The sequence below is a fragment of the Equus caballus genome, chromosome 1 (genome assembly GCF_041296265.1).
Source record: "Equus caballus isolate H_3958 breed thoroughbred chromosome 1, TB-T2T, whole genome shotgun sequence".
NCBI classification, from domain to species: Eukaryota; Metazoa; Chordata; class Mammalia; order Perissodactyla; family Equidae; genus Equus; species Equus caballus.
In genome coordinates, this window is record NC_091684.1 from 141083849 (window position 1) to 141105165 (window position 21317).

The 21317-nt window shown below is 38.4% G+C and overlaps 1 protein-coding gene across 37 annotated transcripts in view; it reads left to right on the plus strand.

Moving 5' to 3' along the window:
- The window catches only part of CSNK1G1 (casein kinase 1 gamma 1), a 189430-nt gene that overhangs the window by 151784 nt on the left and 16329 nt on the right, over positions 1 to 21317 (plus strand). For 16 of the 37 annotated variants that reach the window (XM_070234745.1, XM_023655548.2, XM_070234717.1 and 13 more), the window contains 4 exons: positions 1922 to 2006; positions 2281 to 2429; positions 3071 to 3178; positions 13947 to 14057. In XM_070234745.1, the coding sequence (XP_070090846.1) occupies positions 1922 to 2006; positions 2281 to 2429; positions 3071 to 3178; positions 13947 to 14057 (453 nt within the window). Of the gene's footprint in view, positions 1 to 1921; positions 2007 to 2280; positions 2430 to 3070; positions 3179 to 12540; positions 12633 to 12974; positions 13118 to 13946; positions 14058 to 21317 lie in introns of all 37 variants that reach the window. The other 21 variants (XM_070234760.1, XM_070234737.1, XM_070234784.1 and 18 more) reach the window with 3 other exon arrangements.

Sequence of the window (21317 nt, forward strand, 5' to 3'; positions counted from 1 at the left end):
GAAGCTCTGCTTTTGCTCTTCTCCCCCTTCTGAATCCTTCCTTGTTTTGGGGTTTTCCATAATCTCTTCCCTCATTCCCTCCCAGCCTTGGCAGTGCTGCTCTTCTCTCTGTGTCAGTGTTCTTCCTCCACTACCATCAGGTAGCAGGCAGAGTGTTCCCAGTGTGTTGGGGAATTTCTGGAACAAACTGATGACAGCAGCTGCTACACATTTTACCAGAAGACCAGCAGGGCTAGGTGTGCCCCTAAGGGGAACTGAAAAATATTTGTTCATCCTATATAGGCCAAGGGCCCACCAGAACTAAAATGAAAATTCAGGTTTAACATCCCTGTTTAAGTGTTTTATTGAATAAATGCCTGTGCAGACAACAGCCATTCACCGCGAAACTTATAAATAGCCTTCCTTAGGTAGGTGCATTTGTGTCAAAGTTAACTATTAATTATAATTATAACCATTGTAATTACTCTCTTCCTTTGGCTATTAGACTAGGAAATGGTGAGCTTCTAATCCATTCTAAGTCCTATCAGATAGTTAAGTTGAGACATATTTTTGAGGTGTAATTTATTTCAACGTGTTAGTATGAAAAGAAAATCAGTAGCTTTGGGTACTCCTACACCCCCTCCCTCCCTCCAGAAGGGCATAAGGATTCATTTTGCTGTACTTTCTAGGACATTGTCCTGAAAATTAAGAGTTCTTCCCCTTCCCTTTGGGTAGATTTTATTTCTTTCCCCTTAAATCCTTCTCCTAACATCTACTCCATGGTCTTCTCCTAGTCATGTGTATCTTCTCATTGATATTGACAGCTGTCGAAGAGTTTCACACCCTATTTGCTCACCATATAGCCAAAGAATGCATTTATTTATTATTTAATTGCTTGAAACTTGCTCGCTGTCCATGAATCTTTTTAGTGGTAGTTGTAGATCTAAAATTTCTCCAACTTACTTTAGAACATTTGGGCTTAAATTTGAGTGTAGCAGGCTAGGTAGAGCCTTACAAGAATCGCTTGAGACGACATTGTTGATTCAGGCTCCAGGGAGCCCTCTGTCTACAGTCCTCAGCAAACCAGACTTGGCTGCTTTGAGGCACTGTCATATATCAAACCTGTCTGTTTGCCATCCCTGCATCACAGATAACGTTTTTCCCTTTGGAAACATGTTGTGGAAAGACCTTTTTTTCTGCCTTTGGTTCTTTTTTCTATTCAACTTCACAATAAATATGCTATGGAGTCATCTATCTATCTGCCCCCACTTTGATTAGCAATATTATTCTTTTTTTTAAAGATTGGCACCTGAGCTAACAACTGTTGCCAATCTTCTTATTTTTTTTTCTGTTTTTTTCTCCCCAAATCCCCCCCGTACATAATTGCATATTTTAGTTGTGGGTCCTTCTAGTTGTGGCATGTGGGATGCCACCTCAGCATGGCCTGATGAGCGGTGCCATGTCTGCACCCAGGATCTGAACGGTCAAACCCTGGGCCGCCGAAGTGGAGCACGCAAATTTAACCGCTCAGCCACGGGGCCGGCCCCCGCAGTATTTTTAATCTTATCATAAAGCTGATCTAAGAAGAAGGCTGAATCACTTTTGAACCCCTGTGGCCATGGGTGATTAATAATCTGCAATTTTGAAAATATTGCCACATGATATTTTTATTTTCTTATCCTTGCCACTCATTTCATTACACTTGATGGTGTTTATCTGATTACAAAATATATTTGCAAGTAAAACTTTCTAGAGCAGATGTTTTGTACATATCTAAATGCATCATCTCTACTACATTTCTTATTTATTAGTGTTAGAGAGAAAAAATTAAGACTGTATAATAAATCCTGCCAGTTTGAAACAACCATTGTGTCCCAAATGTATTGGACCTCCCATACTTAACGCCTCTTTCCAAAGAACTTTCTCTCTTTACTCTCTACAGGCTGATACATTAAAAGAGAGATATCAAAAAATTGGTGACACCAAAAGGAATACTCCTGTTGAAGCTCTCTGTGAAAACTTTCCAGGTAGGATGGTAAAAGGACGCTGCAACCAATGTAACTGAGCTTTGAAGTAGTTAGAGACCATGACTTGGTATCTCTAGATAAGGGTGTTCTCCAGAAAATTTACATTTCCTTTTACTGTTGTTTAGACCAAGATCGATTTTATCACTTTCATTTGGTCCATAAAGAAAACACCAGTGTCAAATAGTCTGTATGAATATTCCTTGCTTGGCCCAGACCTTCTCCCCATGGGAAGCATTCAGCTAATGAGCATGACCTTTCATCTCTTTCCTAACAGAGGAGATGGCAACCTACCTGCGTTATGTCAGGCGATTAGACTTCTTTGAAAAACCTGACTATGAGTATTTACGGACCCTCTTCACAGACCTCTTTGAAAGGAAAGGCTACACCTTTGACTATGCCTATGATTGGGTTGGGAGGCCTATTGTAAGTATCCTCTTTTTACTTCCTCACTTCAGACCAGCACTGCCTCACCCCTTTAGCTTGCCAGACTTTCTGCTTAAATCTGTGGAAAAAAACACTCCTTTGACTGTGGACTTTACATTTACAGCCTTTTTGGGGTGATGCCATAGGTTGTTCTTACTAGAGTTAGGAAGCAGGAGTAACTTCTTCGTATGTTTTTAAGATTATGACCAATATGTCCTAAGATAATCGGAATTTAAGTCAGTTTTTAAGAAGAATTTTCATTTGAATGATCTATAAGCTGGGGCTGCTGCATAAGCTGCTATGGTGCCAAATAGACTTCTGTAGGAGTGGAACCCAGCACCACAGGAAACTTTTGAATTTGCTCTTCTGGCCGGGGGTCCACAGGGCCTGAGAGCGTGCTAACAGACAGGACTGCAGGAATTTTTCTAATTTTCAAAGGTAAGCTACTCTTCAGTGAACTATTGCCTCCCTTTTGCAGATCAGCAAACTGAGAAAACAAGAAGACTTGAAACTGCCCTTGGTGGCTGAAAATAATAATTACTATTATTCTGTTAGAATTAGAATTAGAATGATGCTGTCCTTTGCAGAGGCATTAAGTTGGACCTGTTTTCCCCATGTGACTTTTTGTTACATTTTTCCAGCCTACTCCAGTAGGGTCAGTTCATGTAGATTCTGGTGCATCTGCAGTAACTCGAGAAAGCCACACACACAGGGATCGGCCATCACAGCAACAGCCTCTACGAAACCAGGTATGTGTTGGACCTTCATTGTGTCAGACATTCTCCTTCTTTGTGGCTAATATTAAAACCTAAATTCTTCAGCTTCTCTGCTTAAGTGTAAATATAAAAATTAAAGACAAAGGGCTTGCCATTTCTCACTGGTATGGTGTGGCATTCTAGCATCCTTCAGGGCTTGTGTAATGGCACTGAGATGTGGCCAGGTGCCTTCCATGAAGCAGCCACTCTAGAGAATCTGGGTCTGTCAGAGTCTGTTGGCTGAAAGGGGCAGTCTACCACAGGCCCAGAGGACCTGCGGGACAATAGGATGTACAGCGTAGCCCACTTTGGGTCTCATCTGCAGTCCAGTTTGGAGCTCTCACCAATGCTGGTTTTTCCTTGCTGATTAAGAGGGTTGGTTAATTTGGACTTCCAGCTGATGTGGGTGTGAACTGGCACCTCCACCCTACCTCTGTCCCCGTACCCAGGTTAATTCTAGGGCACAAGATCCAAGATGGACCTTGTGAAGACTCACCTTTGCTTTAGGCCACTTCAGAGAAGGCCATGTCATTCATCCTTCATTGTTCATGGTTTGGGAAACTAGTGGTCTGGATGAGAGGCTTCTCTCAGCCTTAAGACAGAGGAGGCAAACATAAAAAAAAAAAAAATCAAAACATTTGACAACATTTAAAGAAAGGGGTAACTGGAAAGTAAATATGCCGATTTTTATCTTTATATCATATATTGTTAAGAGTAAATTGAGGACCCCAGTAGATAAATAAGCAAAGAATGATACATAGACAGACACACACACAATCATTATCATCTGTCAAACTAGTTTGCTTCCCCTCACCCCTGACCTCACTTTTCTATATTCACAGACATTTTTACAATAAAATGCAAAAACACTTATCATCTCACAGATGCTCATGTGACAATACATAGGTTAAAAATAGTATTTTAAAAGTATATCACACAAATATAGATAGAATCACCAATAAGTACATACTCTTGGCAAAATATGTGGCTTGATGGGTAAGGAAAAAATGTTTAAAGGAAGGAAATCTATGCAATAGAGAATAGATAAAAGAGAGAGTAGGTAGGCAAAAAGATGGGGTTTAGCAAACGGTGTAAGTTAATTGGGTCCATAGTTACATACTTTAATCAAAGAAGTTGGCTAAGAATTATAGTTTGACTGACTTTTGACTTGACAACAGAATATTGTTGACTTCTGCAATTGTGCTCTCCTACCCCCTTTTTAAAAAGTATAGTTGAGTGCGCAGTTAAATTGACACTCTCATACATTGCTCTTGACTTTGAAAATTATTACAAATTCTCTAGAAGGTAATTTGGTAAAGTTACTGTCCTCTCTGATAGAATAATCTTACTTCTTATTCTTACTGATTAGTCATAATAAAACAACCCAAGAATAGATTCAGTCATATGCGTGGAACTGTTACAGTGTCATTTGTAGCAAAGTTTTAGAAATGATCCACCTATCCAGTTATAAGGGAATGGTTATGGATCCAACCCAAATTCTTTATTGAATAAACTGGGTTATAATAAGGTGAATTGTAATGTATTTATTCGGGGGAATATTATTTAGCCACTTAAAATAATATTTAGGAAAAGTTGTTGCAACCTGAAAATGTTTATGGTTTGTGTGAAGAAATCAGAATACAAAGTTAGAAATACCTCCTTATTTCCTCTCACGGGAAGGGAAAATGAGAAAATCAATGGGAGGAAATAATGCCAAAGTATGAACAGTAGTAGTGTTGAAAGTGGTAGTATTGTGGGTAATATTTTTCCAAACAATTATATAATGAAGTTAGTTTACCTTATAATGAAAAGTGTATATAAATAGAAAAGGTATGGAAAGAAAAAATTATTTAAGTGGTTAGTCAAGTCATAATCAACATATCTGCCTGCTTTATGTTTTTAGAATATTTTAAAGCTAAAATATGTTTCCTTTAGTTTCCCTTGCCTTTTCTGTGTCAGTGAATTCATAATCAGTCCTGCTATTTATTTAATGAATTTTAAAAGTGTGGAAAAAGAGAAGATTGAAAACCTAGATTGCCAGGGTGAAAACTGAGGTCATACTTAGTATCTAAGTAAAAGTACAGTGAATTTCAGTGTACTTTTAAGTGAAAGGTCATTACACCAGCATATGTAATTAGGAAACCTCATTTGCAAGGTAGTAAGCTTCTTTTTGAAAAGTTGAATCTTGAACGTCTCTGATTTTTCTTTCCTTTTAGGGCTTTTAGTATCCCATGGCCGCTAAGGAATTGAAATTCCCCCACATTAATGCAAGTTTTAGTCCTCCTTCCCAGCAGGATTCTGAATCCTTGCTGGGTAGAATTCTTTCTCCATTGTGCACTGTAGGTAAATGGGTTTCTAGTGTCTGTTCAGCCTTTATACTGTATCTTAATTTGTGGTCTCATTGCTTTTGTTCCATCTTTTGCATTATTTTCTTACGCTTTTATTTATTTAAAAAAAATTGCAGCCAAATACATCCCTTTTATGACTAGGTATTACAAGCAGTATGACTTTTTAGACTAATTCTTTTCAAGTCTTGAGACAGCAAAGGAAGAAAGTAAAATCTCTGCTTGAGAGAGATTGAAAGGTATTTACTTTAGGGATGGCTAACCTTTTTTCAGCAACTTTGACTCAGTAAATCTAACTAAGGACCTGCTGCATGAAAGTGTGTCCTGGAGATGCCAAGAAAAGTATGTAAGGAGTTCTGGTCCTCAAAGAACTGACAAGCAGATAAGCCAGGTAGCCAGATAACTATAACACAAGGCAGAACAGATAAGCATCCCAAGTCGCAAATTGTTATCGTCAGGGATTGGAAAAAGGAAGCATTTCATCTAGTCCAAGCATGACGAAGAGTTTCATGAAAGGAGATGTATTTGAAATCCTCTTGGAAGACTTAAGTGGAAATGAAAGAGACATTCCGGGCAAAAAGAAAATATGAGCAACAACAAATTACAGTCATGCGTCACTTAGCAACAGAGATACGTTCTGAGAAATGCGTCGTTAGGTGATTTCGTCATTGTGCGAACACCATTGAGTCTGCTTACACAAATTTAGGTGGTATAGCCTGCTACACACCTAGGCTATATGGTACTAATCTTAAGGGACCACCATCATATATGTGGTTTGTCATTGACTGAAATGTTATGTGTCACATGACTGTATCTCGTTTCACTTTGCTAGAATATATGGTGTGAATAAAGGAGACAAGGCTAGGAAAATAGGTTGGAACAATTTCATGAAACTCCTGGAATGCTAGGCTGGAGAGTTGGTACTTAATTTCAGTTAGGAATAGGTACTAAAGGGTTTTGAACAGAGGGGTGATATGATCAAAACTTTCCTTTAGAAATCTTTTGGCACAGAAGGTGGTAACAGCCTGGTAGCCAGCATAGAGACCAATAAGAGGACAATGAGTTCCCTTAAGAGGTCAAGAGGGGCTAGATGGGTTATAGTAGTGAAAATGAAATGGAATTGAAAAGTGTTACAGAGATATAATGTACCAGAATTGGCAGCCCCCATAATAGGCCAGGGTTGAGGGAGAAGGATAAGTTAAAGCTGTTGCTGAGATTTTAAGCCTGGATAATTTGGAAGCAGGTGTTAACTATTACTACAGATGAGAAAGTTGAGGGAGAAACTTATTTGGAATTTGAATTTAAGCATCTTGAGTTTTAAATACTGGCAGTACATTCCAGCTGAAGGTAGCTAGCACACAGAAGATAGCTCTCAAAAGAAAACTAGAGAGATATTTGAAAGTCAAGGCATGGAGATGATGTTGATGATAGTGCCTAAAGAGTCTCCTTATTCTGGGTAAATCTACCTATCAGTTGTGTGAGACTGATGATTAATAAGCTGTGTTCAGTGCCATACATAGAGCAGGAAGAGAAAGAAGAAGGGCTCAGAACTTGGTTTTAGCTTATCTTGAGACTTTGGCCATAGGACATTTAACCTTTTGGGAGGCCTCAGCTTTCTCAAATGTAATCCTTGTAAGGGCTGAAATTTTTATTTTCTTCATTGCTGTACCCTTAGCACCTAAACAATATGTGGAATAGGAGGCACTGGATAAATGAATGAATGAATGAATGAATGAATCTGTCAAATGAGGAGCTGAGATGAAATCAGATGTCTGTTTAAAATATAGATTTTTGTTTATCTTTCCATGAAAAGTAATTTTTAAGCTTTTCTTCCCATTTGTTTTCTCTTTCTACAAAGAACCATTCTGCCTTGTTTGGCAGCCAGAGTAGGGGCTGCATTGTCTGCTGAAGGGGAAGGGTGCAAAGAAACACAGCAGGCTTCTTGCTGCAAAGTCAGTCCAGGCAGTTGTATTAGTTCTTCTCCATCACAATGAGAATTTTCAGGGGAAATTTGCTTTGCGGTCTAGATTGGCAGTGTATTGAATTGAGTACTGTTTGGTTCCTAGATGTAATAGATCCCAAATATGGTTCCCAAAGAACTGCATTTAAACTCACTATATTGGATCTGTCTTTTAAAACTGTTTTAGTATCAGATGCTCAAGAACAACTTTTTGAATGTTAATTTTACCCAGCTAGAAAATGATAATTAAATCATGGGTTTGGATAGAATAAATATCCCTAAAAGCTAGGTCCATTCAGGAAGATCCCAATGGACTAGTCTTTTCTACCATTTTACCCTTGGTTTTTGTCTTTTCCCAGTTCCAAAGATAGTAAATCTTGCCATGGCTCTGGTTCCCCTCTAAAGAACTCTGCATTACTATTCATCAGGAAGGGGATGAAAAATTTAATAGTTCTGTTTATTTCTACCTGGCAAAGCTTCCCTTGCAGTCTCCGATCAAATTCGATCAGGACGTGGGTCCTGCCAATATCCAGAGATCTAATATTGGAGGACAGTAGGTTGTACTGTCAAAGGTTTTATTCTGTGTTTGTTCAACACACTAAATATAGAATATTGCGTTGACTAGGATGTGCATGCAGCAACATGCTTCCTGCTCTTTCAGAACTTTAAGCTTGTGACAGTCCTAACTCAAGTAAATGCTACACAGACATTTACTACATGGTTCGGCAATTTTGATAGTTTCCTTTTTCTCCCATTGACCCCTTTTATTTGGTAGGTTTTCTGTGGGCATATGAAGAAGGGATATTTGGCCTAGAAAGTTAAGGAGAACAGATCTGTTTAGAGGTTGAAAAGAGTCAGATTGGCCATCAAGAACTATTAAACTCTACCGGACATGGTATCCTACCCCTGATAATATTGACTCCCAAAATGTTACTTTTTTTTTTTGAGGAAGATTAGCCCTGAGCTAACATCTGCTGCCAATCCTCCTCTTTTTGCTGAGAAGACTGGCCCTGAGCTCCCATCCTTGCCCATCTTCCTCTACTTTATATGTGGGATGCCCACCACAGCATGGCTTGCCAAGTGGTGCCATGTCCGTACCCGGGATCCGAACCAGCTGGGCTGCCGAAGCGGAACGTTCGAACTTAACCTCTGCGCCACCGGGCCGGCCCCACTTACTCATTTTTATATGCACAGTATGTTTAAGGGAAAGAGTTTGTTCTTTGTAATTTTTTTACTAGATGAAGTGTTTGCTTGCATATTCTCCAGTTTGACTAGGCAGGAAAGTATGAATCAGAGATCAGTAAAACTGATCCCTCATCCTTCCAGAAGAACGATATTTAAATTCAGTACTTTATAAACACACGAGAAATAAACAACAAATCTTAAAAGGGTCAAATCATATTTAGTTCTGAAGAAGATGTGCCCCACATAAGAGAGTAGTTCAGATTTGTTTGTTTGTTTGTATCCAGGCTCCAACTCCAAGGGATTAGATTTAAGGAATATGTAGCCTTAGAAAAATATGTTGTGGCTTAGAGCTGTGGTGCTTACGAATGAAGCTTGTTATAAGCTTAGCTTTTCCAAAGGAGAAATTAGGCCAGATTGCTAAGTAGCCAAGATGGTCAGAGATCTTCATAAAATAAAATCTTTATTATTTTTTTTAGAAGTCCAGTAGCCTTAAAAAAAAAAAAAAGGGCTGATTAATTCTCTATTCCCTTCGTTTCACAGAGTACTGCTTTATTTTCAGCAAGGTTCAGACTTTGCTGGTTGAAGGGGCAGAGGAGTTTGCTTGGAGATAATTTGCCTCCTTCTGATCTGTGTGTAATTTCCTAACTTGCTGCCTGCTGTCTAGCAGGAGCTCAGGTGTGAAGATTGCACACTGGCCCTGCCACTCTCCCGCATAGAGCTTAATGCAGAATGGGGCTTTCCCTCCTTATTTCTAGGACCTTAACTCCAAGGGGGACATTGAAACAAACAAGTGCAAAACTGAAATACAGTCCTTTTTTTAGCATCTCCCATTTTGTCACCTAATTGCTGCTCTCACCTCTGCTTTTAATTCCAAATTAAAAGTTTTCTTCTGTCTGTGTGCATTCTTCAATATTTTTTATTTCAGCAGATACCCTGTGTCATGAAGCACCTCCTCGTAGGAAGGTGATTCTAGAGTAACCCTATCTTAAATAAGTCATCCTTCCCTAGGGGAGGTGTCTTATACCATTTTGAATAAGAATAGGGCAGGGTTTGAGGAGAGAGTTCCAAACCTCTTGGATAGGTCCTGTGATTTTTCTCAGAGCTTCACAGAATTGATACTCCTGGCTCTCTGGGCCTACATAATATTGAACTTGGGAATAATCTTTTCCAAGTTGTTACCAGCGATTTTCAAACATCCCTGATATTTGATCAAGTTTGTAGAATACAGGAAGTCACTGTTTGCACATGTGACAAGGTTGCAAGAATAATCCCTGTGTGGCATAGGAAAATAGGTTCTATTTCATGAGTTTAATGGAAGTTTTTAATTTTGTTAAAGTATACATTTCAATAACTCTGCCAGCTTTTTTTCATTTCACATCTAAGGTCTAATATACTCCCTCAATTTTTTTAACATGCTCCCTTTATCGTTCTTCCTGCCCCATTCTTTCTTCCTCCATCTTAGCCCTACTACATTAAAAAAAAATTTTTTTTGTCTTGGTAATCTAGTGTATCCATTGCTAACGTTTTGGTACTATTCAGTCTCTAGTCTTGTTAATTATAGTTGAAGACAATAATTATATAATGAGGCCTAGAAGACTAACATGGGAGGCCGAAAAGATCTGTATAGATGGCAACTTTTAAAGTCTTTGGGGAGCTGTAAAGTGAAATGGATAAAGTTCTTTGTAAATGTCATCAAAATTAATTTTTCAAAATACCTTAAAGAATAGGATTGGTGACTTGTTTGGTACAGCAAGAGAAAGATGTTTTCCTGCCTTTTGCTTCGGAACAGTAGCTTTATCTCCTATAAGAATTTGAAGTAATTTTTAAGCCAATAGATGGGTGGCATCTGAGGTGTTTTCAGACTGTTTTCCTGCCCTCTTGTCGTTCTCCTTACTGTCTGTCCATTCATCCCTGCCAAATGACTGATGGGAGAGATTTGTTTCCCCTGCCATAGGCACAGGTGGTAGTTTTGACTTTGTACACCAGGCTTCTGTGTTTTCCCTTAAGTATTTTTTGTTAGTTTTGCCTTTGATTTATGCTGTGCTGGATTGCTGCTTTCTTGTTTCCACATTCTCCTACTGGATAGTAAACCAAGCATTTCCACGCAGGTAGTGCAATCACAACTGAAGATTTTAAAGCGATCCCCCAAGGAATTTCCACTACTTGAGATTCCTGCTCCTGCCTTTGGGGATTTACACACTCCATGTGGACCTTTGCCTTTCAAGTAATGCATAGAGATTGATTTTGCTGAATGACTCTTCTGCCCATGGACGTTCCTGATTGCCTTTTAGATAGATATGTGTGCGTGAGTGATCTTTAAAGAGTGAAGGGCTTACATGCCTCTCTCTTTTACTGGTTTGCTCAGTGTAACTAGCTCCTGTGCTGATTATGCCTAATCATAACCCGTGTGTACACAGTATTGTCTAGAATACTTTTCAGGGGAAGGTACACTAGCAGAATACTGTAGTTGTTGACATTCCTTGGTTTCATCTAGCTCCTAGGCACTCAGTCGCTTTCTGAAACTGGCAAATGACCTTTTCTACTACAGCAACTTCTAGATACCAGTCCAAGCCCTTAAATTCCAGAAAAGAATAGCCATAGAGTTTAACATTACAGTGAAAAGTATTTCCCAACGTAATAAACCAACAACCCCAGGTTCACGTCTGTCACTTGGTTTTGTTGGTTTCAGTGAATATAGAAGGCATTAGAGGGCAATAGTATGGCACAGTGTGTTCTTCATTTGTCACAGTAGAAGCATTTATGAACTAATCTGGAATGTTAACATTATTTTTCTCTCTTTAAAAGGTAAAAAGTACATTGATTTTAGGATGGAGATGGAGTGTAACTTTTAGGCCTTTGAAAAATGGCTTGCTATTTTCATTTAGACAAAAATTTTAATTCTTTCAACAAATTACTTATTTGGCTAGAATGGATATAAACAAGTACACAGCCCTGTGAATCAGACAGTAGCATCAAACCAGACTTCCGATATGTATTTTAGTAAAAATGGAAATAATCATTGATCAGCTCTCCAGGATTTTGTTAAGCTTAAAACCATATAAGTGGAGCCAGCCCCATGGCCAAGTAGTTAAGTTCACTTACTCTGCTTTGGCGGCCTAGTGTTTTCACTGGTTTGGCACCTGGGCGCGGACGTGGCACCGCTCATCAGGCCACATTGAGGCGGCAGGCATCCCACATGCCACAACTAGAAGGACCCACAACTGAAAAAATATACAACTGTGTACTAGGGGGAGAAAAAACAGGAAAAAAAAAAGCGTATGTTATATGTACATTTCTTGCCATTTTCAAATTTATCTGCCTTAAAAACAAATGCAAAACAGAGAGCATGCATAAGAGAAGTAATTGCATTGCACATATATCATAGAACTCAAAACACCACCAAATGGCTTATAAATGTCTGGATATTTTTTAAGCATTTAAATTTTTTGAGAACTGACAGTTTTGTATAGTAGTTTAGGAGCTTAAATATTCTACTTAAATGTTATAAAAAATCAAAAAGTCCTAGAGAGAACTGAAGAAGCTATCACTAGTAGATATTAGTTACAGATATTACTTATAATATTAGAACAGATTTATTCTCAATTCTCTAGTAGCGAGAGTAAATGAGATTAAGTGCTCTGAGGATATGATAATGTCAATAAGTTTATAAAATAGTTATGATTATGTTATAAACCACAGTCTTATTTTGGAAAATGAAACATCTGAGCTTCTGTTGACAGATATAATTGGAGGGGAGGATATTTTGGGTAGCTTTGATTCTCTCAAATGTGACTAGCAATAAAAAACCAAAGCCCTCTTTTGTAAGAGTATGTAGCAAGCAAGTTAATACAGCTGCCTTGTTACAGAATATGCTCATTCCCTGAGGACTGTCAGAAAACATGATCCTTCATAGTGCTGTTATCCATGTGACTTCATATTCCATTAATAAAGAAGATGAGTAAGTTGTAGCTCCTGTATGAGGCCTTTTTGTTCTTTAATGGGGAAAGTCTTTTTGGTGACTTATAGATGAGCTTTAAACAACTCTTGTCAGTGAGATACAGAATGGGGAGAGTGAGTATGGAGCCTCAAACCACTACTTGTTCACTCTCTTTCTTTTTTCTAGAATACAACGTTTGTAGCGATGAACATTTCTAAGATTTATAGCATCTTTACTGGTTTTCATGTAGAGCAGCAGTATCACATCCCGACCCCTGCTGCTGTTTATATCAGCAGCAATTAAAATTTGATTTACTAATCCCTCGTTGCTGCCTCTCCAACTCCTCATTTTTCATTTTTGTAGAGCCTTAGGACTGTTACAGCTGAGCATCATGATGTTAACACCTCCTCAGCCATCTGGCACAGGGGAAGAGGCATCTAAACAGATTCTTCAGAACAAAAATCACATATGAGCAAGATCAGAATAGTGTGAGATCTAAAAAACAGGTAAAGAAGGAATGAAGAGAGCCTGAATGATAGCAAAGATAAAAGCGGAACTCAAAAAGATTTTGAATTGAAAGCCTTCCTTTTGCTGGGAAAAGATCTGCCTTTTGCTTTCCAGAAGAAAATAATTCATAGTAGTCATATCTAAATTTTTTCTGATTCAAGTCTAGAGGCTGTTAGCTAGAAGAATCAGGGAAACATTGTAGCCTTACTTTTCCCCCTATCTTTTCATAATCTTGACTGGTGAACCTGCCTTTGAAGAGATACTTTGTTTATTCTTTTAGATAAGAAAGCATATTCCAGCCACTGCTGCTGCTCATTTTGTCTTAGTTGAAAGTCTCCTGTAGGTTTATGTTGAGATTAGTGGGCTCCCTATTAAAGGAAAAGGCATATTATCTTGATTCCTAATGCTAGGAGTTTTCTGTATTGACTATTGTTTATTTAGATGGATCTTTAATCAGTAAAATGATTTGTAAGTATGATTGTTCCTTTGTCCAACAATCTTAACATTCTGCTTAGTGGCTACTGAAATTTTACTAATATGGAAGCTAAAAGATGATTTCCAGCTTTTGATTTTTTTTCCTCTTTAATGATTATTGTTTGTGTCTGGGTGAGGATGGTATGCTATACATTGTCGTGTATTGGCTCATCAGGCTGAAATGAATATAGCCAAGCTAACTTTTTCCTTAGTGCTTTGCAGCAGTTGTTAGTTTAAAATCCAAAACAAAAACAAAACCTTCAGGGACACTAATGTACTTGATTTTGTTATTGCTTGCTGTTGCTTCACCTTTCCTTCCATATCTTGCTCTCATGCTTCCTAATGCCTGAGCAGACTGCATCGTCAGAGCGCCGAGGAGAATGGGAAATCCAGCCCAGCCGGCAGACCAATACCTCGTACCTGACGTCTCACTTGGCTGCAGACCGCCATGGGGGATCAGTGCAGGTACTTACTGCCTTTATTGCCTTTTCCTGGCCTTCCCATCTTGGCTAGTAGAATGTTGGCTTGCTTCTGAAACTCAAGTTCCTTTAGAATGGAAACCTTTAGCAAGGTTGAGCTGCTTCTATAGTTAACTGAATATCTATGTGCTGATTTTCTGCCTACATGGACTTGTAAGAGTCACTTGTTGAGATGATTGCTGGTTGTTGTCATTGCTTAAGAAATGTCTGTATGATTTCTGATAATGATTTCTGGTTAAACTACTACTACAACCTTGATCCACTCATGATAAACCATAAAAATGATGTCAAGGTAGAAGTCTGTTAGTATCAAGTCTGTGAATTTGTATCGACCTGAAACGTCTAGAATAAGTATTTTTTGGATCGAGGACTGCATATGTAGCTCATTCCATTATGATATATGCCTTAGCGCATAAGATGAGAATGTTAATTGGTCCAAGTCAGCTGTTTCTGAGTGGGTACTCAAGAAGCTGGGCTGTTTCTTTTGTCTCCCTGGAATAAGTGTGGTCTTGGAGAATTATTTCTGATTTCATTTGGACTATTTTGAATCTCTATTCTCTCTAGTACATAAGAACATCTTGTGTAACTTTTCTTATATCACTGTTTTACTAATCTTAACCTAAATATTCTTCTCATACTGGTTAGTTACACCATCAGTTTGGGCCCTCAAGTGAAACCCAGAGCTACCAAATAGAAATTCTTGTGATGGAGTAGGCAAGCCTTTTGCACGTAGAAATACATCTTAGTAGGCTTGGTTGTCTAGGATATGCTTTTACATGGAATGATTCACTGAAGATGGTGTTATTCACTGAAAGTTAGAAGACAGCTTTGGCCCTGTAAAAACCTCTTAAGAACATCTAGGTAAAAATGATGGCTTGAACATACAGATGAATTCTCACCCTATCTTGAAACACCTGTAAAGGAATGATAAAGGGATTTTTTTTAAAGGTGTAAATCCATATAAGGATGGAGAAAACAGAAGAGGTAACAACAACAAAATGTTAGAAGCTGCAAAGCAGATGGGCAATTATTAAGTGACTTAGGAGTCCTAAGAAAACTGAATCCTGAGCCAAGAGAGGGGAAAGCTGAGAGCCTATTTACACTGGGGAATTCCCAAAAGGCTCAGAAATTGGCCCTTGGGTGCTTGTGAGTGTGGAAGGGCATGTGCTAAAATAAAGAAGATTCGTTGAAAGTCTGTTTAAGAAGCCAGAGATACCTAAAAGTGCTTTCGCTCTCCCCAGCAAAGACCAAAGATTTATTCTTTGGAGAGGGCAATATAGAGGGTCTCTGGGTTAGGGGATATGAGGCATGTTTGGGGACAGAGTGCTATACTGAAAAAAGGGAGATTAAATGAAAGTGAACATACTGAGTGCCTGCTTTCCTCATTTAGTGCTTCAGAATGCTGATAGCCAGGTATGTCCCTTCCAGGCAGGAGATTGAGTCAGCTCTGGGGAATCTGACCAGCCCAAAGACAACATCTGAGCATACTGACAACAGGGTTTTTCTAATGAATTGGCCTAGCCACATCATTCTGCAGTAGATCCACAAGTAAAAGTCCCACTCCTGTACTCACAGTGCCAGTTAACTTTGCAGTCTCCCATTCTTAAATCTGAGCAATCAAGGGTTATCAGACTTCTGAGGAAAGCCTTTAGTAAGATAGAGACCAACAAGGCAAACAATAACAGCAACCAAAAAACCCTTATTATTAATATCCTCAGAGGCAGAAGATAGTGCAACTGTGAAACAAGGACAGGATGCTATTTTTAAAAGGAACATTATAAGAGCAAATCAAAAAAGAGCTCTTGGAAATTAAAAACATAATATTGTAGACAAAAATTTTAAACTCAGTAGTTTGGAAGATGAATTTGTGAGGAAGACTCTCAGAAAATAGAGCAAAGAGAGGGAGTGATGAAAATAGGGGCTGGCCTGGTGGTGCAGTGGTTAAGTTCGCACGTTCCACTTCGGCAGCCCGGGGTTCACCAGTTCGGATCCCAGATGCTTGGCAAGCCATGCTGTGGTAGGTGTCCCACATAGAAAGTGGCGGAAGATGGGCATGGATATTAGCTCAGGGCCAGACTTCCTCAGCAAAAAGAGGAGGATTGGCAGCAGATGTTAGCTCAGGGCTAATCTTCCTCAAAAAAAAAAAAAAAAGAAAATAGTAGAAAACAATTAGAAGATTTAAGGAGAGTCCAAGAGGTCCAATTTCTAAATAATGGGACTTCCAGAGAGAGGACAGAGAAACTGGAGGAGAGGAAATCATTGACAAAATTTTCCAGAACTCATAAAGACTTGTTTCCTGATCAGAAGGGCTCACTGAGTACCCAGCATAATGGATGACAGAACCACACAAGGGTACATCATTATGAAATTTCAGAACACTGAGGACAAAGAGAAGATCTTTCAAGCTCTCAGAAGGAAAAAACAGTCATATGCAAAGAAAAAGTCAGGCATTAGTATATGTAGCTTCTATTTTTGAATGGCAATACTGGAATCAGAAGGTAATGTACAATGCCTTTAAAATTCTAAGGGAAAATTTTTTCCAACCTGGAATTCTATACTCAGCCAAACTGTCAGTCTGGTTGGAATATAGAATAAAGATATTTTCAAAAATCAATAGTCTCAAAAATTTTACTTCTCATGCACCCTTTCTTATGAAGCTGCAGGAGGATATCCACTATGAAAATGAGTGAGTAAACCAAGAAAGAGGAAGATATGGAATCAAGGAAATAAGAGATTCAACACAGGAGAGAAGTAAAGGGACTCTCCAAAATAATGGTAAAGTTAGGAGATCCTAGGACGCCAGTAGAAGAGGCTAGCCTGTCCCAAACAGAGCTGGTCCGGAGGCTTAGAGAGCAATTTTAGTAAAATGATGAAATGACCAGGATACTGATATGTCAATATCTTGAAAGTAGCTGTTTAGAAAAATGAGAGAGTTTGGTTAGAATTAGTGATCAGCAACTAATGTATAAAAAGCTAAGTAAAGATACATTTTAAAAGATAATTAATTTCAAGGAAAACAAGAAATTCTACAGGGAAGGAAAGATAACCATGGTATACTTTGTGGCACAGCTGTAAGTAGCTTTTAATTGTCATACTATAAATACTAAGAATTGATTTAGTCAAAATTACAGTGTAAACTATAATGGAAGAACAGAAGAATGGAAAAGGTGAATATAATGCCCAAAAATGATGACTCAAGATGCATGTTATTCGAGATGGGGAGGTAGAAAACAAAGGAATCAGCTATAAAGGAAGGGGAAAGGGTGGAGCAAAGGAGAGAGACTGCTGTTTTCCTTAACAATCCATGTAAAAATATTTTGATTCTTTACACAGTGTGCTTATATAACTCTGATAAAAATAAAACCTAAATATGTACACGTCAGTTTTTGTCTATCACATTTGCTAAACTTTGTAAGTTTAGTAATAGCCTATCCATCTACTATTGTTGAAATGTGAATTACAGCTATTTTGGAGGGTAATTTGGGAATATCTGTTAAAATCCTAAATATCTATGCTTTTTGATCCAGTGAATCCAGTTTCAGATAATGCACAGATACTAAAGATATATGTTCTAGAACAATGCTGTTAAAAGATATATGTCACATTTGTAATTTTAAATTTTGTAGTAATCACGTTAAAGAAGTAAAAAAACGGGTAAAACTAACTTTGATAATATATTTAACTCAGTATATCTAAAATAGTTCAACACAAAATCAATATTAAAAATATTGAGTATTTTACCTTATTTATTTATTTATTTTTTACTAAGTCTTTGAAATCTAGTGTGTGTGTCACACTTACAGAACATTTCAATTTGGACTAGCCACATTGTAAGGCTCAGTAGCCACATGTGGCTAGCAGCTACTGTATTAGACACTGCAGTTCTAGAATGTTTATTGCTGGCTGGTTTCTAATCCCCAAAAATGAGAGCCAACTAAATGTTCATCTGTTCAGCATTAACTAAACAAATACAATACTTCCATATGGTGGGGAGAGAGAAATCTCTGGGCAGTATGGAAAATGTCCAAGATGTATTGTGGAAAAAGTAAGTGGTAAAACAATGAGTAAAATTGGCCCTGATTTATTTATTTTCACATATGTATGAAAAAATATATATAAAGGAGAATACACACACACACACTCGTTAGTGTATGCAGGGGAAAAAAAGAAACAGTGTAGAGTAGGGTTGGGCAAATACAACCAATGGGCCAAATCCCACTTTCTGCCTGTTTTTGTAAATAAAGTTTTATTGAAATACAACCACACTCATTTGTTTACATATTACATGAATAGTTTCAGCACAGACTCTCTAGCTCACAAAACCTAAAATAGTTACTGTTTGTCCTTGTACGTAAATACTTTGCGTATACTTATTGTCAAGGAATATACACCAAATTTCCCACTAGCTACTTACTTCCCTGTGATGATGTCACTGGAAGCTTGCACTTTTTATGTTATCTTTTTTAATGTTCTAATTTTATTTCTTACAATAAACATGCTTACCTTGTAATTAGAGAAAAAAACAAAGACAGTTTTAAAAAGGAAACACCACATAGTCAAGTGTTTCTGAACAGTTTAGGTTACTAGATTTGTGTTCCTGGAACATGGGTGCTCATTTGGACAGTGTTTCCTATTGTCCACTGTGAGAGGTTGTCTTTAGATTAGAATTGGAGTCACTTAGAGTTTCTGGCAGCACTTTTGAAAAATGCAGCCTCCCAGGGGCCAGCTCTGTGGCCGAGTGGTTAAGTTTGAGCACTCTGCTTGGGCGGCCCAGGGTTTCACCGGTTCAGATCCTGGGCGCAGACCCAGCACAACTCATCAAGCCATGCTGAGGTGGCATCCCACATAGTTAAACTAGAAGGACCAACAACTAGAGTATACAACTATGTACTTGGGGGCTTTGGGGAGAAGAACAAAAAAAGAGGAAGATTGGTGGAAGATGTTAGCTCAGGGCCAATATTTAAAAAAGAAAGAAAAATGCAGCCTCCCTTTACTCTCTCTAAACTAAGTTCTGCCAGCTTCCTTGACACTTGGATAGAGAATAGGCAATTGTGCCGTTTCCCTAATACCATATTAAGCTCTGCTGCTTCTCACTACATCTTCCTCGTTGATTTTAGCACCAATTTTTGTAAACTCATAAAGGCTATGCTTTTTGCAAACCAAATTAGCAGTTCCTTTGTAGCACAACAGATGCCCACATATTCCTGAGTTGTCTCACTTCCCAAAGAGAATGCGGTCAAAGTATGCTTGGCCTAGCCTGGAAGAGTGGCGTGCAGAATGCCGAAATGACCTGATAGAGTTTGCTCTGATAAGCCGCATGGACACTCCCATTCCAGCCTTTTTAATGGGCAAGACCCCCTTTGGTTCCCATCCTTCCAGTATTTCCACAGATCTTCCATACGTGGAAGGCCTAAATTCAAGAAGACAGTATGTTTTTCTCTTTCAAAAAGATGACTCTAAAGTTGTTCAAATTAAAACGTATAGGAAATATCTAGAAATCTCCAGGCAAGAGCATAAGACTTAAGAACGACTTTTAACTTTTAGCTAATATTTGCTTTCCTCAAATCTTTATAATTTTTAATTATTTACAACTCTTGTTGAGGTCAGTATTATACCCATTTTATAGATAGGGAAGCTAAAGTAGAGAATTACCAAATATATTAGTTGTGAAAAGTAGGATTGAAATGTTGATTATCAGCTCAAGTACTGCTTCCTTTGGTACACAGCTCTGATTTTTCTTCACAGTAACATTTTGAAAATGGGACTAATGAACTCAAATTTTTGAGATTCTTAAAAGGGATGTTACCAGTATTAAGGAGTAAGTTCAGAATAATGCTTCACCTTAGTCTCTTTCATGGCTATTCATATAAAATATTAATTACTGGGGCTGGCCCGGTAGTGCACTGGTTAAGTGTGCACGTTCCGCTTCTTGGTGGCCCAGGGTTCGCTGGTTCGGATCCTGGGTGCGGACATGGCACCGCTTGGCAAGCCATGCTGTGGCAGGTGTCCCACATATAAAGTAGAGGAAGATGGGCACAGATGTTAGCTCAGGGCCAGGCTTCCTCAGCAAAAAGAGGAGGACTGGCAGTAGTTAGCTCAGGGCTTAATCTTCCTCAAAAAAATAAATAAATAAGTAAATAAAATAAAATAAAATATTAATTACTTTGGTTCTGTGTAATATAGTCAGAGGAATGTAGGATTAGTTTTAATAGTGATTACAGCAAAATAAATGTCAGTATTTCAGGTACACAAATAGCTTATTTGTTAGTGATGTTTTACTTAAAAATTTCATAGAAAAAGTACAAAAATGATATTGTTTAAAATACTAATAATTCATTACATTCATAGAGTTTCTTTACAGTTTTTCACATTTCTTTCCTAGACATCATCGTATGTAACTATGAGGTAGATAGCACCAAGGTCATTGGTCTAGTCTTATGTAGCCTAGTCTTACAGAGTTAGAAATTGGAGCTCACAGAGGATGTTGATGGTAGAGGCAGATCTGGAATCCGGCTCGTCAGTCCCCTACACTAGTGTTTGCTCCACTGCACATCGAAGCTGCAGTTCAGTGGTTTGACAAACTGTGCCTCCAACCTGAAATAATTAAGTGGATGCTCTGAAGGGCCAGGTTAGTAGCCATTGATTCCCAAATATATTACATGCAGTTGAGTTTAAGGTTTCCATTTGTGCCTGATTCGTTTGAAACTAGATACGCATTGATACAGACGAGATGTCTGGTCTGTAAAATGGGGATAACCTCTTCTTCCTTAGATTGTCTATGGGCATTGCTTGCAGGCCACGCGGCAATTCATAGCAGGGAGAAATTAGAGTGTGACCCGAAGTCACCAGGTAACTCGCAGCAGCGATGCTTACTCCTGCTTTGTTTGTGTCAGTAGAGGCCAAGGCATTTTGTTTACCATCTTGTCTAGTTCCTACATTGTTCATGTTAAGAAACTTACTATGATTTTTCTTTTAACCCTTGAGCCCACAGAATGAACTTACTGGCATTATCACTAGTGTGAAGCCAGAATACGCCCACAAGAAGCAAATGTAGGCTGAGGAAAGCAACAAGACAGCATTAGTGTGAGGAGCTGTGGTTCTCCAATCTGTAAACCCTCTCTCCTCCACTTTTTACTTTTGCTGTTTTTTTCTCAACTTTTTTTTTTTTTTTAAAGCTTGGCACCTGAGCTAACGACTGTTGCCAATCTTTTTTCTTTTTTCCTTCTTTTTCTCCCCAAATCCCCCA